This window comes from Anolis sagrei, chromosome 7, assembly GCF_037176765.1.
Source record: "Anolis sagrei isolate rAnoSag1 chromosome 7, rAnoSag1.mat, whole genome shotgun sequence".
In the NCBI taxonomy this organism is placed as follows: domain Eukaryota; kingdom Metazoa; phylum Chordata; class Lepidosauria; order Squamata; family Dactyloidae; genus Anolis; species Anolis sagrei.
The window spans coordinates 26,056,162-26,073,817 of record NC_090027.1 but is presented as its reverse complement, the minus strand read 5'-3'; the positions used below and the strand labels follow the sequence as shown (position 1 = coordinate 26,073,817).

At 41.3% G+C, this 17,656-nt stretch overlaps 1 protein-coding gene across 3 annotated transcripts in view; it reads left to right on the top strand.

Annotated features, from left to right (window-relative positions):
• Positions 1 to 17,656, top strand: part of KIRREL3 (kirre like nephrin family adhesion molecule 3) — a 952,985-nt gene that overhangs the window by 727,400 nt on the left and 207,929 nt on the right. For all 3 annotated transcript variants that reach the window (XM_060787109.2, XM_060787106.2, XM_060787107.2), the window contains one exon: positions 6,637 to 6,787. In XM_060787109.2, coding sequence (XP_060643092.1) covers positions 6,637 to 6,787 — 151 coding nt within the window. The remainder of the gene's footprint in view (positions 1 to 6,636; positions 6,788 to 17,656) is intronic.

The following is a 17,656-nucleotide window of genomic DNA, read 5'->3' as shown; positions in this document are numbered from 1 at the left end:
CTGAAATGCTGCATACATTTACTTCTACTGCCCAAAGGCCTGGTCCCAAAACCATGATTTTAATTTTTTTTTCTAAAAGCCAGGAGGGAGGGAGCAGATCTTACCTCATTTGGGAGTGTGTTCCATAGGTGGGGAGCCACAGCCGAGAAGGCCCTGTCTCTCGTCCCCACCAGGCGCATCTGTGCTGTTGACAGGAGCGAGAGCCGGGCCTTCCCGGATGATCTTAGATTACGAGGTGGAACGTAGGGGTGGATGCGTTCAGACAAGTAAGCTGGGCCAGAACCGTATAGAGCTCTCATTGTACCTTCATGACAACAATGTACCTTCAGCTCACCTCTGAGTTATGGTTACCTTATCAAGAGGGTTTCAAGGCAAGATTGATTCAGAGGTGGTTTGCCATTCCCTTCTGCGAAGGCACAGACCAAGGCTATCCAATGGGTTGTCATAACTGAGCAGGGATTTGAAATCTGGTCTGCCAGAGTCCAAGCCTAACACTATTTCTTCATACTGTGGGCACCCATATAGCACATTTCCAGCATTAAAATGGAGAATTGGGTTCTTTGGAATGTTAATTTGTATGTCAATTGGCTTACATTAACAGCCCAAAGTTGCGGATCAAGACAGAAAGGCCCAAAGTAAAAATCAACACCCTTGTTTCCCGGAGTGTACACATACACACATTTGAATTTTAGTCCCTGGCAAGCTATAGCATCCTCCTGTCCAGGCTGCTTCTCACTTGCCTGCATGCTGCTTCATCTGCCTTAGCCAGGCTTATCCTCCAGGCCTTCTGGTTGCTATCAGAGAATCCAGCATCTGATTAGCATAAGTAGCATGACCTTTCTCTCTCTTTCTCTTTCTCCCTGCCATCTGATTTGCCTGCAGTATTATAGGATTCGTGCTTTATTGCGCCCAAATCCTAAGACATTTAATTTCTCCTGCCATCAGCAGTTTCTTAGGAAACAGCTAAACCTGAGCTGCTAGATGCTGGAGTCAGAGGAAAATGGGAAAGCCAGAGGCATGGGTGGAAAAGAGTGCATACATTTTGAGAAGTCCAGAAAAATGGTGGGTTCAGCACCCCTCCCTGTGCGATAACAATCTCTGCACTCCTCTTTTCCACTTCCCAAACTCATGTCATTTACCATTTTAATCTGCGCACTCCTCTTTTTTCCACCTACAGAACTGGCACACCTTATTTCTTATTGAAATGCAGTGTGCACACAGCAGGACAATTAAGTCAGTATCTTGACCTTGCCTCCCTAGAAACTTAGGCAGCCACTAATGCTATAAAAACCCTGTCTTTATCCTAAAATACAGCCCAGCAGGGCAAATATAATTGTTTGATATCTTTCATAAGAGCCCCACCATGGCCCATCAACTCCAGCAGTTGTCCATCCCTGCTTGTTACTACCAAGAGAAAACACAGACATAATTTTGATGTGCACAAGCAAGAATTCTGCCCTCTTCCTCATTAATATTTTCCTCAACCTTCCAGCATTTAGTGAGACACTAAAAACTGTTCACTCATAACTCTTCTATTTGCTGTGTTCATGATCCATTGGTAATTTGCCTGTCCCTTTTCTTTGGATGCCTAAACTGTATTGCTAAATGTTCATCTGAAGGTTTATATTACTGTGTTGCTAATCATTTGGGAAATGAGATAAATTTTCATTTTGAGGACAGATTCCTATTGGGAGCAATGATCTCACACACATCTCCATGTATATACCCTCCCTTTGTTTCACAGTGAGTCGCCGGAACTGTGTAATGTAGAACAACAGCCTTGAAACCATCAAGTTCATTTCTATTTCCATTTAAAGTGTGAGCACTATGCCATCATAGCACTATAATTCCACTTTAACTGCCTTGGTTCAATCCTATGGGATCGTGGGATTTGGAATTTCAGAAGAAGCATAATACCACAGCAAACTATTTTTAGTTATTTAGTTATTTACGACATTTGTATGCCACCCTTTCCACCCCGAAGGGGACTCAGAGCAGCTTACAAGTAAAAAGTAAATACAATATATTGTATTATTACCATAGGTAAAGGTAAAAAAAGGTAAAGGTTTACCTTAACCTTTACATTACATTGTACTACGTGTAACATTATACTGTAATATTAATATTAATAACTAGCCGTCCCCTGCCACGCATTGCTGTGGCCCACATGGGGGTTTTGAGTGGGATGTTTGGCCCAATTCTATCGTTGGTGGGGTTCGGAATGCTCTGTGATTGTAGGTGAATTATAAATCCCAGCAACTACAACTCCCAATAATCTGTTTTCCCCAAACTCCACCAGTGTTCACATTTGAGCATATTGAGTATTTGTGTACAGTTTGGTCCAGATCCATCATTGTTTGAGTCCACAGTGATCTCTGGATGTAGGTGAACTACAACTCCAAAACCAAAGGACACTGCCCACGAAACCCTTCCAGTATTTTTTGTTGGTCATGGGAGAACTGTGTGAAAAGTTTGGTTCAATTCCATCGTTGGTGGGGTTCAGAATATTCTTTGATTGTAGGTGAACTATAAATCCCAGCAACTACAACTCCCAAATGACAAAATCAATTTTTTTGAGTGAAGGACATATATTGGGTTGTCAGGTGTCTTGTGTCCAAATTTGGTGTTAATTTGTCCAGTGGTTTTTGAGTTCTGTTAATCCCACAAACGAACATTACATTTTTATTTATATAGATAATAATAATAATAATAATAATAATAATAATAATAATAATCTTTATTTATACCCCAACACCATCTCCCCAGTGGGGACTCGGAGCGGCTTACATGGGGCCAAGCCCGGACAATATATTATAGCAAAATAAAACCTGAGCATAAACAACAAACAACATCATCAAAATTACATAAAGGAAAAAGGGAAAAAAATATGAAAACAGTCAGAAAATAACATTCCAATAAGCACACTCACAATAACAATGGGTGGGCCACATCATATTACATTTAATATAAAATATATAATTATAATATCCTATTATTATTATTATTAGTAGTAGTAGTAGTAGTAGTATATTGTATTACATATGTGAGAGGAAGCCACAGGGAGGAGGGAGCAAGTTTGTTTTCTGCTTCCCTGGAGGCTAGGATGCAAAACAATGGCTTCAAACTACAAGAAAGGAGATTCCATCTGAACATTAGGAAGAACTTCCTGACTGTGAGAGTCGTTCAGCAGTGGAACTCTCTGCCCCGGAGTGTGGTGGAGGCTCCTTCTTTGGAAGCTGTTAAGCAGAGGCTGGATGGCCATCTGTCAGGGGTGCTTTGAATGCAATATTCCTGCTTCTTGGCAGGGGGTTGGACTGGATGGCCCATGAGGTCTCTTCCAACTCTGTGATTATATGATTCTACATGATTATTATATTATATTATATTATAAGCACAAACTGCAAACCCTAGGATTCCATACAATGTTGTGTACCTCCAGATTGTTCAAAAACTATAGAGATTCTCAGCCAACGCTATCACAAGGGTTTCTTGGCAAGAATTCTTTGAAGTATGGTTTATTCATTGCCTTTCAATGAGGATAAGAGTGTGTGACTTGCCCATGGACACCCAGTGGGTTTTCATGGCTGGATTCAAATCCCAGCTTCCCAGATTTGAACACTCAAACTACTATACCCTATGGCAGGCGTCCTCAAACTAAGGCCTGGGGGCCGAATGTGGCCCTCCAAGGTCATTTACCTGGCCCTTGCTTAGGGTCAACCTAAGTCTGTAACGACTTGAAAGCACACAACAACAACAACAACAACAACAACAACAACTATCCTATCTCATCAGCCAAATGCAGGCCCACATTTCCTATTGAAATACTAATAAATTTATATTTGTTAAAATTGTTCTTCATTTTAATTATTGTATTTTTAAGTGTTTTTTGCACTATAAATATATGCAACGTGCATAGGAATTCATTCATGTTTTTTCAAATTATAATCTAGCCCTCCAACAGTTTGAGGAACGGTGACCTGGCCCTCTGTTTAAAAAGTTTGAGTACCCCTGCCCTACTGGCTTCCTATAGTATAACATCATGATTGTGTAACATGAATGGCCCCAAAAGCATCCATAAGAACATCAGCCCTTTTTTAATAAGACACTGAACCCCCAATGCACCAAAATCCATTAGATTCATTGCATCTCCTGGGTAATTTTCTACCACCCTACAGCAGAGACGAATTTCTGAAATTTCACATGTGTAGCAATGAATCAAAATATCACAGAGCTGAGGGCATTAGCACTGCAGCCTGCACTTGACACTTGTCAGGGCTGATGAGTATATCTCAATTTCCAGAGCCTGATGTGGCTCGCATTAAAACCCAGGCAAGGATTCAGATCAGATCTGACAGGAGATTAATTCTGAGCCAAGCAGCATTCATGCCCCCCTCATAAAACATTTCCCAAAAAAAGATGAAGTGTTAGAATCCTGACTCCCTGGCGACCACACCTGGGCAACCTTTGGTATTTGGCAGCGTGAAGGATTGGCACTAGAGTGCCACAGATGCGGGTGCCCTCTTGATATGCATACGAAAGCATCCTCAACACAGTGCGGTAATGAGCTTTTAAATATTCCATTTTATTAATATGCATAGCCTGTCTGACTAGATGGAATTAAACATGCTGGCTGAAAGCGTACCTTGAAATAAATGATAAATACCATAAATTTTCCTGTGCTGTTTCCTGATCACTTATCTAGTCAGTCACCTCTAGCGATTTGAGCGATTTAAACAAAAAAATTGCTGCTTTATTACTTAATTTTCTTTAATTTTTTTTTGCAGATTTAATACTGTTTAATGCTGTAACCCACTTTGGGAGTTTTAAAGTGAAAAGTGGGATAGTAATGTCTAAGTAAATAAATACATTCATGAAAGCACGCAGACAGGCTTAGTGGGTGGGAAAGTCTAGCATTTACAAGAGCGCCAAAATGGATCCATTGGTTGCATCCACAAAGGCAACAAGAGAGCATTTTAATGTTTGCATGATTTGTCTTGTTTCTACATTTAAGATGGCTTGACCATGGACTCCTGCTCTCTTGATTGAATAAGCATTTTTTTCCTAAAGTGGATTTACTGCAGAATGATACTTCTTTAATATTACCCCCATTTTATTGTTGCACTAGAGCCCTGAAATACTTTTTCACCACAAACCACATTATCCAGATAATCCAGTAAGTAAAAGTTTATTAAGAAAAAATAAAAAATAAGCTAATCTAAAAAAGAGAATAAAAGTTCAAGAAGTAATTTCCAAGAAAGCCAAGAGTCCAAAATCCTGTCAAATACAGTCTCAAGAGTCAATCCACAGATATATTCATAAACATGTTAGCATGAATCCAAGGCAGGCAATCTATGCCACACATGAAGTAGAAAGGAGCTCCTGGTGGCGCAGAGGGTTAAACCCCTGTGCCGGCAGGACTGAAGACCGACAGGTCGCAGGTTCGAATCCAGGGAGAGGCGGATGGGCTCCCTTTATCAGCTCCAGCTCCTCATGCGGGGACATGAGAGAAGCCTCCCAGAAGGATGATAAAAACATCAAATCATCCTGGCGTCCCCTGGGCAACGTCCTTGCAGATGGCCAATTCTCTCACACCAGAAGCAACTTGCAGTTTCTCAAGTCGCTCCTGACACGACAAAAAAAAAATGAAGTAGAAACAGGAACAAACTTAGAACCTTGAAAACATGAATTACAAAAACATAGGACTAAGAACCAAGAGCTGTTCGCCTGAATACAACATTGCTCTCACAAAGGATTGTACTAGCAGAAACCACTTCAAAAGGCCTCAGTCCCTCCCATGACATCATTGCTTACACACCTGCTTTTCCTCTCCTTGTCTCTAAGTTTCTGGGAAAAGTGAATCTGTCTTTGTTGTATGCTCTGCCGCCAAAGTTCCAAGCACCTTGACTTGGACAAACATTTGTTTCTCACATTTCTCTCAGCCTGCACTTCTGGCTGATTCTCATGAGAACGGATATTGCCTTCTCCAGTCTCATGAGAACTACCAGGAGATTTCAAAACAACTTTCTCCAGGCCACTTCTATCCTCCTCTGGGCCCTTTGAATCTATTCCAGCATCCCCTTCCTCATCTTCTGAGCACTCAGAATCTGACCAGGCTACAACAGTTATCAAGGTATCTCAGGGTACAAACATATGCTATTAACCAAACTTTGGAAAATCAACATTAGCCAAGTTCTCCAAGCCCTACCAAGAACCCAGGAAAGGCTCACAATAGGAATGGAGAAATTTGCAAGTTCCAGTTTTTCCTGTATGTGAATGAAGAAAGTTACACATTTTGATAAATTCTTAACATGATTAATCTCAAATGAAATTCTCCCCCATGTCTAGTTCTTCAGACATGTCACTCAACACTCAATTTGGAAACTGATTTTGGTATTTCAATTTGGGACCAAAACCCTGCTCCCTTTCCCTTATTAGTTCTTTCTAGGTTTTTAATATGTTCTGTTTGTTCTCTGGCTTGACCATTTCTTGTAAAGAAGAATCAAAATAACCATGTCATGCCTCACATGGTATTGTTTCAATGCTCAAATCTTGTCCAGTTGGACTGTTGCAATATGGTACTGTAGAGCTGCCACCGCTGAACTGCTCAATAACAGGTTTCTTCATTTTCTCTTGCAGACCGTGCTCCGTGATGGGAAGAGAGAGAGTATCATGAGCACACTCTTTGTCTCTCCATCAGACATCGAGAATGGCCAGACCATTGCATGCCGAGCTACCAACAAAGCCATCCCCAGTGGAAAGGAAACCTCTGTCACTATCGACATTCAACGTAAGTGTGTTTACCCTTTGTAGATACATTTTGCAGTTTCATCCAAGGTCATGTTGGAACTCAACCTACATCTTCACTGGCTGAGGTTGTATTGCAAACTTATTTAGCAGTCATTCCTTTTCACAACCCTAAAAACCTTGGGAATGAGTTAGCTTGTGTTCTACCAATTCTGGTTGGCCTGAAATACCCATCAGCCCTAACCAAAATATTTAGTTGTGTGAAGTGATGGGTGCTGCAGCTCTACAGTATCTGGGACCCCCAAGTGTTTCATCTTTGCATTAGGGACTTCATTTTTGTGCAGTACATGATGAATTCTCAGAATCCACATTAGTCGACAGTTCCACCATTTGAGGGGATTTAGGACGTTATCACACGAGGCTTATAACCCATGATGGAGGCTCCCTGGCCACAAATGAAGAAGCTTAACATCACACGACGTTATCCTAAACTCACTGCAAACCAGTCTTCAGATTGTGCTGAAGCGGTCATTTCTGGAAATGGGCAAAACCAAGGGTGGCTGAATGCACATTCTAGGAGTCTTTAAAGGCATTTTCATCCACATGGTAATCTGAAGCGACTTCACTATTCTCTGTTGTGGATGTATGTGAGTTTCTTTCTGCCATAGATTCCTGTTCCCAATCTGCTACCATTTACACTTCAGGTAGAAAGATATTAAAATCTTTGGCTGCAAAGCCATGTTTCCCCTTACCCCCTGATGGCTTCCTTTTTAAAATTCTGGTAACTCCATGTCTCCATAGCTGTACCATGCTGCCAATATGAATTTCCCCTCTTAATTAAATGTTTCCTTTCCTTGCAAGACCATTTGCAGAACTTCTGTTCATACATGGTTGTGGGTCACTAAACAAGGTTTCCATGTTTAGTGACCTACCCCATGCAAAATACACAAAATAGAAAAATTATTATTATTATTATTAGTAGTAGTAGTAGTAGTATTAGTATTATTATTATTAAACTTTATTTGTATTATTATTAAACTTTATTTGAAATTAAAAGCATTATTTAAATGCTTTTAATTTCAAAATGTTTATTTTTAAAATAAATATTTTAAATGGTTGTAAGGATGGTGCTTCACTATGTTGAAAATGTGGAAGCACAGAGGCCAGACTTGTAAGATTGTGAACTCTTGGAGTTGTGTAATTCTCACCAAAAAGGGTGCTGTTATATTTTGATGTTGAAGCCCACCAACAGATGACACCAAAAGAAGACTGAGAAGGATGGTGCCATCGTTTCAACTGTGTTTTTATGCAAAGATTTGTTTTTAAGCAAAGAGGGGTAATCAGCCCTTAGAAACATCTATCACACTAAATTCACTTGTCTCTTATTGGATTCTTACGCTCTTTTCTTGGTTTTACTGGTCTTAGCTTCTAAAAAACTTTGGCTGAGTTTGCAGCCTTCCTTTTAATTTCTGTTTCTAATTTTGCTTACTCAGTTTCCTCAAGCCTGCCTACTCTGTTGCTTTGTCCCTGGATATAAGAAACAGATGGCATAAAAAGCAAGTGTAATGTTGCTTTACTGAGAAATCAGGATAGGTTTATGTTATTTTTTTCTCAAGTAAACAGGGATGGCTATAGCTTATAAAGTTCTCGGATACAACTCCCAAAATCCACTAGCTAGGATTTTGAAACTAATAATCTATTTATTGTTGATATTATTTCTGCTTTACAACACACGGTGCATTTGCACTGTCAACCAGTGTACCTGGGAGTCGCAAAGGGATGTCAGAGGTGTCGCCAAAGACCACCAGAAAACTGTGTGGGAAGTTTGGCCCAATTCTATCATTGGTGGGGTTCAGAATGCTCTTTGATTGTAGATGAACTATAAATCCCAGTAACTACAACTCCCAAATGTCTAGGTCTATTTTCCCCAAACTCCACCAGTGTTCACATTTGGGCATATTGAATATTCATCCATGTTTGGTTTAGGCGAATTACAACTCCCAAATTCAAGGTCAATGCCCACCAAACCCTTCCAGTATTATCTGTTGGTCATGGGAGTTCTGTGTACCAGAACTCCATCATTGGTGGAGTTCAGAATGCTCTTTGATTGTAGGTGAAATATAAATCCCAGCAACTACAACTCCCAAATGACAAAATCAACCCCCTCCCTCCCCAACCCACCAGTATTCAAATTAGAGCATACTGGGTATTAGTGCCAAATTTGGTCCAGTGAATGAAAATATGTCCTGCATATCAGATATTTACATTACTATTCGTAACACTAGCAAAATTACAACAAAAATAATTTTATGGATCACCACAATATGAGGAACTGTATTAAGGTGCATTGGCACTAGGAAGGTTGAGAACCACTGCTGTAGACATAACTATTTAACAAAGTATTCAATGGAAGAACCAATACTTGTCAGTCCTTGATACTCTTTTCACATTCTCTTGTTCCCTTTCTCATTCCCCATCTCCATTCTGTTTGCATCTCGTGATGCATCTATACTATCCAATTAATGCAGTTGAAGATGACTTTAACTGAAATGACTATGGAATCAAAGGAGCTGTAGTCTTGAACCTTCTCTGCCAAAGAGTGCTGATGCCTCACGAATCAAGTGGTCTTGTGATTCCATAGCATTGAGCCATGGCCATTGAAGTGACATCAAAATTCATTAATTCTATAGCATAGATGCACCCACAGTGGAACAAATACAGCATTATTGAATCACCAACACTGCTCTTCTTACTCAATCTGATTGCACCGAAAGGAATATCAAGATATGGCATATATGGGCACTGACAGGACACATGAGACCTTGGACAGAGTGGAGATCCTTCTTCTGCTGTAGCCAGAGAGACATTCTTTAGAAATTATCTTAGCAACAACATTTTGAATGGATTTATTCTTCATAACACAATCATTTATTGGCCAGCCATCAAGGTTGAAGGAAAATGTTCACAGCAGCCATCGACATGCAAGACAAAGTTTAGAAGATTTAGCTCTCTGAGTGACTAGAGGTTATTGTCAGATGAATTGACAAGATCCAAAAACAGCCTGAAAATGAAGGACTAGGGAGGGAAGGGAAAGGGAAAGGTCACAGCATGATGCTGAATTTACACTTCTTGATGGCTCTGTTGTCCATTGTGATTGAACTGAGGAAAATGAATGGGGAGAGGTTAAGAATGTAATTTAGGCGGATTGAGCGTAAATTGCTGACAGGTTGTCATATGTCACCTGTTCAAAGAGAAACAACACAGCAGCTTTTAAGCATGGTGCATAGGAAACTGGGCTAGAACACGAAATATAAACCTAAGACTCATGTGTGGGAAAATACTAAATATATTGTTGAATACCTGAGTTATGAATGGTAAGATGTGAAAGAATTAAATGCCAGATCTATCCAATATGCTGTAGTAGTTTGGGTGTGAATGGGAGCAGATTAAAGCCCCCAAATCAGTTCCATAATGGCCAAATCCACGACTTTGGACGCTTGTAAACAATTGGGCTACTTCTGAAACCAATTCAGCCTCACTGGACTGTCACTTTACCTTTATATGCCCTCGTCACTGCTGCTAGTCTACCATGGACTTCCAGATGAGCTCCTGGTTGTCACTGGGCAACTTTACTAACACATCAGCAAAGGCATCCAGCAATGTCCAGTAGCTCTTTGGACCTCTGTAGTCATCTGCCATAGTGATGGAAGGGTGGCATAGATCCAATCCACCCCATTTTTCCGGTGTTGCCAAGTATAGAGAAAAGGGGTGGTGCCTCCAGCCCAAGTAGACAGCAGACTATTTGGATTAGATCTTGTCCAGCTGTCTGTACTGATCCCAAAGTGTAGGGCTACTTCCCAACTTCTCGCAACATTGGATAAAACTGGGTAAAACCCATTTTGCCCTGCATTACAGACCAGAAATCCCTTGATATAATTTGGACATCCAGGAGTGACTTCTGGTCCAGTGTAGATAGGCTTTGGGTCCAGTGTAGATAAGGCCTCAGGCTGGGGGGAAAGCCCTTGTAAAATTATGCCCAAAATCCCATAGAACCAAGCCATGGTTGTTAAAGTAGTGCCAAACTGCATTACTTACTTACTTGCTTAGGAGATCCCTCACTTTTGGAGTAGGACTGTCTTCCAAGATCCAAACTGCATTAATTCTATAATGGGATGCATCCTTAGCCTCAGAAGGTGGCAAAGGCAAACTCCCTTAGAAGAAATCTTGCCAAGAAAGCTCTAAATTTGAAGGCGCATAACAACAATGAGAACAACAGCAGCAACAACACCATAGAGGGTGATGCCCCCTCCTCTTCCCAGTGTTCACTCAAAACCAATTACATATCTAGTTTCAAGCTGCCAAAAATCCCAGCTGAGTTCTGAGTGGTTATGTAAATTTTTAATGTTCAGAATCTCTTACTCTTGGTCTTAGGTGTTTAATACAACTCTTTTACCTACTACGATTGTCTACTGCAAATTTCCATTACTCATATATAATCAAATTGCCATGTTTGCACCTGCTTCTGGTCCCTTTTTAAATTCCTTTAGCTCCATTTGAGTGTTATTCCATGAATACTTTCAGAACAAGGATGTACAGCTATCTTCCACTAGATGTTGTTGAACTCCAACTTCTAGTATACCATACCATACTGTATGTGTTGACCAATATGCTCCTATGTCATAGAAGCTGCAGTCTAACATCTAAAGGATTATAATTTCCCACTGGCACTTACTGCGTCCACAGTAAGTGCCTGATCTCCTTGCTTCTTTTCTGCCTTATTCAAGGAAATTCCAAGGTGAAGGGAAGGGAGAGGAAGATATGAGCTTGCCTTGAAGCAGTTAGGAGAATCTAATGCACAATTTGTCACTTCTTCCCTTTTTTTTTTTTTTTGGCACCTGAGGGAGAGGCACCCACTCACATTTTGCACCAAGAGAGGATCCTCGGTCTCCCTTTAGACCAGCGTTTCTCAACCTGGGGGACAGGACCCGTGGAGGGGTCACAAGGGGGTGTCAGAGGGATCAGCAAAGACCATCAGAAAACACAGTATTTTCTGTTGATCTTGGGGGTTCTGTGTGGGAAGTTTAGCCTAATTCTATTGTTAGTTGAGTTTGGAATGTGATTGTAGGTGAACTATAAATCCCAGCAACTACAACTCCCAAATGTAAAGAACTATTTCCCCCCAAATCAACCAATGTTAACATTTGGGCATATTGAGTATTTCTGCCAAGTTTGGTCCAGATCCGTCATTGTTTGAGTCCATAGTGTTCTCTGAATGTCAGTGAACTACAACTCCAAAACTCAAGGTCAATGCCCACCAAAACCTTTTAGTATTTTCTGTTGGTCATGGGAGTTCTGTGTGCGAAGATTGGTTCAATTCCATCACTAGTGGAGTTCAGAATGCTCTTTGACTGTAGATCAACTGTTCTGTCGCGCGAAGAATTTCCTTTAGAACAGGACGTGTAACCTTTGCCCAGTGGGAAGCCAGGGGGCCTAAAGAGAAGTTCTCAGAGGTTTTTCACCACAAATAGTCTTTAGATGGCTTGTGAAGTACAACAAAGTATTTTATTAATGAACAATCAAACAGAAACTTCTCTTGTTTTCAGTAAAGTTAAGCAAATGATTCCAAGCTCTTAGGCAACTGGTGAATTCCTAATCTTGCCCACGAAGAACAGGCAACTGTCTTCAATAACTTCTTCTTTAAAGGAAAATCCCCTTTTTAACTTCTCCCAAGCTGACTGTAATCTAACCCTTACTGATGTGGGCTCCGCTACCGGGTCGAACTGCTTCTCGAACGCCGAGTGGACCTACCAGTAAAGGCTTAGATGTTCTCCAGCTGGAGTTATTTGGTCTTTAGGGCTGTTTTCCTGGAAATTCTTTAAAGACTCTTAAGACTGTTTTCCCCCAGAAAGTCCTCAAAGCTTTGGAGAGGCTTCCCTGGAGTTCTCTGGTTTGCTCTTAAGACTGTTTCCCCCTGGAAAGTCTTAAGGGTTGAAGCTTTTGTACAGGGGAAGCTTGCACACGTCCTGTACATTAGCTTTCCTTGCTGAGAATGACCAAAATGGTTCCTATCCCTCTCAGAGCCTGAACAAGGGGCGGAACCAAATCTTAATGATGATGGACAGGTGGCCTGCCCTATAACTGCAAACTTCAACAGGAAGCCACCCTTCTGCAGAATCCCAAGCCTTGGACTGCAAGCAAACATTTAATACAAAGCAAATAAAGCTGGTGCTTCTGGTACGGGCGTACCATCACATCAACTATAAATCCCAACAACTATATCTCCCAAATAACAAAATCAATCTCCCTGCAACCCCACAAATATTCAAATTTGGGTCTATTGGGTATTTGTGTCAAATTTGGTCCAGTGAATGCAAATACATCCTGCATATCAGATATTTACAGTACTATTCATAACGGTAGCAAAATGACAGTTATGAAGTTGCAACGAAAATAATTTTATGGTTGGGGATCACCACAACATGAGGAACGGTATGAAGAGGTCACGGCATTAGGAAGGTTGAGAACCACTGCTTCAGACACACCACTCATGTGCCTATGCAGGCATTGTAAATCTCCCAAATTAGTATTGCCCCATCGGCCCTTTTCTGCTTTTATGAAAGAGAATCTACAAGTCTACAATTTGGGAAAATAAGATGAGTTTTTGGCAGCCAGATTCAGAATTAGATCCCCAAATCATTATCAAACCACTTGAATTAAATAAAAAACAACCACACTTGTAGATGTTGGCAATAGCATAGACAGTATATATTTTTTTTCATTTCCAGTTTGTTGCATTGTGTGAAAGAATCATCTGCTTTGCTCATATCGCTCCCTTTCTAGCCTCATTCTCCTTCCAAGCACATAGTGCCGAATTCATTTTAGACTAGCTCCAGTTTGAGACACATTTGTGCACAATCTAGCGATGCACTCCATAAAGCCTCTTTTATGAAGAGCCAGTGAGCAGAACTCCACGCGACACGTCTGCCTTCCATCTTTTGGGGGGTATTTACTGCTCTCTTATTTCGACTGGCCTTCCCCTTCTCCCCCCTCCCAAACATCTTCAGCTGCATCTGCATATTCCTGCATCTGTATTTACTAACAATTTGCAATTGCAGGGCATTCAATATTAGCGTGCCAGCTGCTTTCCGGTTTCCAATTAAAAACTGCCTGATCAAATTCAAGGGCAGCAGAAAAATTTGCCACTTAAAACTTCCAAGCGTTCTGCCGGAAGATTAACAGGCTCTCAGGTTATTCCTTCCCATGTCCTGACAGAACCGGCAAGATAAAATGAGATAATAGCAAGGGTTTTTTTTTATTTCTTTCTTTTCACATCCAGCAAACAGCAACAACAGCTTCAAACGCTGGGATTAAACAACAACACAGAACTTGAGGTATCATTATGGTATGGCTGTAGAGTGTAAGGCTAGAAACGTGAGCTGAATTTCCAAAGGCAGTGGAAACCAATTCAAAAGAAGGAGATCTAATCAAGACCATTTTTTAAAAAAACTCCAAACCATTAAGTACATCACACTGTGAAAGAAATAATAATATCCCATCCAGCCATTAGGAGAATTTTGCTATTAATAGCCTCTAATGGGTTTATTGGCTTAACTGCCATGGACAGTTGATTGAAAGAGGTGTAATAATAACAGGAAGAATCTGTCAAGCTGCTGTAGAAAAAGGCAAAGTTGGGGAAAGTTCACTTTTCAGAGGTGTCTCTATAGCAGGCATGGGCAAACTTTCTAGCTTGGGGGCCACATGGTGGGCTGGAACAGGGTGGGGAAGCTGGGAGTCTCAATTTCACTCTCTTTCTCTCCCCAACACACCAATACACACACACCTCTCCTCCTGGAGGCTCAGCTTTTACACAAAAAGTATGTATGGGAAGGGAAGGGGGTCCGTTTGAGATGGGGCAGGGAGAAAGTGGAGAGGCAGCTAAGGAGAGGAGGTCTCCCTTTCTTTCCCTTCTTCTTCTCATTTGGAGGTAGAAAGTGAAGGAAAAACAGGAAACATTTGGATCCCAAAAGGGTTGGCCTTGGTCATGATGAGATGGTGGACAGGAGAGAAAAAGTGTATCCATTAGACCCCATATTGCCTACTCCTGATATCGAATCCTAGAGCTGGAAGAGACCCCCAAGCAGGGGCGGCTAACCCATTACACAAAGTAAGCCTTTGCAGTATAGTTGATTTTGCCCAGGGGCGCTCTGGAGGCGCTCTTGGGGGGAAATAGACCTTGACATATGTGAGTTGTAGTTACTGGGATGTATAGTTCACCTACAACCAAAGAGCATTCTGAACTCCACCAATGATGAAATTGAACCAAATATGGCACACAGAACTCCCACGACGAACAGAAAATATATATCAGTGATTGGTTGGGGGGGGGGGGCGAAATACTTTTTGCTTACCATTAAAAATTACCTAGGGCCGCCTCTGCCCCAAGGGCCATCCAGTCTAACCCCCTGCCATGAAAAAAGGCACAATCAAACACTCCCGATAGACAACCTCTGTGGAAAAGCCTCCAGAGAAGGAGACTCTACCACACTCCCAGGTAGCTTATGCTACTCTCCAGGAAGTTCTTCCTAATCAGCTGAATCTCTTTCCCTGCCATTTGAACCCATTGCTCCCTTGTGTCCTGGGTTCTAGAGCAGCAAAAAGCCCCCCCCCCCCAATGGGACATCCTCAATTATTGTCATGTTCCCTCTCTAGCTTCTCTTCTCCCAGCTAAACATCCCCAGGAGAAAAGGGAGAAGGAAAAAGAGGAGGAAGGGAGGAAGGGAAGGATAGAAGGAAGGGTGGGTGGAAGGGAAGGGATGTGTATGTTACTAGTTGCGCTGCACAACTCTTGCACTAAATGGTAACTTTGCATATCTGAATTCACAAAAAGAACACACCAATATGAACCTGTATGTGCAAAAACGCTGCATAGGGAGCTTAATTTCCATAACATTAAACTGACTGTGGATATTCCGCATAGGGTAATTTATGGCATTGGACTATGACACTGAAGACCAGGGTTTAAATCAGTCCCTGAGTGACCTTGGGCAAGTCACGCTTTCTTAGCCTCAGAGTTGAGCAACAGCAATCTCCCCTGAACAAATATTGCCAAATGACTTGAAGACACAACAACAACAACAACCCCCAATGCAATTCCAAATCTAAAGTTTCAAATCCAGACTTTTAAAAACTTAATTGTCAAAGGACTGACCTGGGTGGCTGAATCCATTTCTGCCCTTCCATAGTAATCACAAGTTCTTTCCATCCCACATGTGAAGCAATTTGAATTTTGATAAATTCCTATTGTTTATTTTTTTAAAAACCAGGTATAGGAATCTCCCCAATTGTACTCAAAATTGATTTTCTGTCCTCAACTCTAATTCCTTCTCTGTCCACACCTCTGTGTGCTATTTAATTTTGTGATGCCACCTGGCAGCGATGTGGAGCCACTTCTGGCCTCCCAATATGAAAAAGGAGGATACTTCCAAAGCTGGACAAAAAGCTAAATTTGGGAATAATATTATGCTAAGCAGCGACATTGCCCCAGCCAAAAGAAGTGTGCGAAAATGCCCAGACCACTTCTGTGTTGGCAGTTCCTACCCCAATATGGAATGGGAAAATGCCCTGGGAGATTATTCTTATCCATTTTTTCCATTCTGAAATGGAAGCAGCATTCCTGGATCTAAAACAAAAACCTCCTGGAGCATGCTTACCTGGGCAGAATGTCTTCCCAAGCCAAAAGCAGCATGCAAAGTGCCAGCCACTTCTGATTTGGCATGCTATTCTGCCAATGAGAAAGGGGGTGTTTATATAAGAACCTTTGCCATGGGATTATGGCCATCATTACTTTCTCATAGGTATAAATGTCAACAGCCAACTTCAGCAGCAGTCAACTGGACCAAACTGCTGAAAATGAACCAGTGAGTCCACCAGATTCTTTTCAGCAGCTTGATCCAGTTCCTGCTGCTGGAGACGACTGCTGGTGTTTAGACCTATGAGAAAGACTGCTCTCTATCCATTCCAGCTTCTGCTCTATATGCCCCATCTCACAAATGTTGGTAATTTCGATCTGAAAAGAGGTCTCCTTTATGTTTAAACATCATAAGGAATGAGGTTATTCTGGAAACTGATAGTTTCATAAATGTTTTGCTCAAAAGAATAGCATAAATAATCTGTACATGGTAATAAGAGCTTCCCATTTTCCGGATTCTCCTAAGAAGAGAAAATAAGGGAAGCCCACTTTAAGAACAAAAGGAACAATTGGGGCTCAAGAATGTAAATAGCCCACATCAGCCTTAAACTGTCATTAAATTGCAAAGTCAATCCAAATTTCCATCCCACCCACCCTGAAAAGAGACCCGAGGTTTGCAACGGAGAGGCTAAGCGACTCCAGCTGGAACATCTGTTCAAAGTCATTTCCGTTCCACCAGCCACATCAAAGCAGGCCTCCTGTGAGTTATGTGCCGAACATCACAAGTGGGATTAAAATCATGTTTAATAGTTTGATATGCCATAAACTATTTATATTGCCGGAGCCCAATGGCTGTTTGGAAATTTGCATCCTGCGTGCCAAGAAGAAGCTGAGCGAGGTTACTGCTTCTCTCAGACTCTTCCACCCACATTCACAGTTTTCTCTCACTATGCTAATGCTCCCATATTTGTGATAAAACTTCAACCTGTTTTCACAAAGCAAGAGACAGTGGGGAAATTTAAAAAGACCACTGATGAGATGGAAATGGAAATGGAGGTGGACATCGAAGCTCAAAAAAAAAAAAAAAGACTTACACTTGGCAAGAACATAATCCAACCTTGAACAAGCACAATGTTTCACAGAAAAACTGGTGAGAACTTTTTCAAAAAAATTGAGGAAAAATATTTTTGACCACCAAGAAATCCTGGTGACAAAAATATTGGG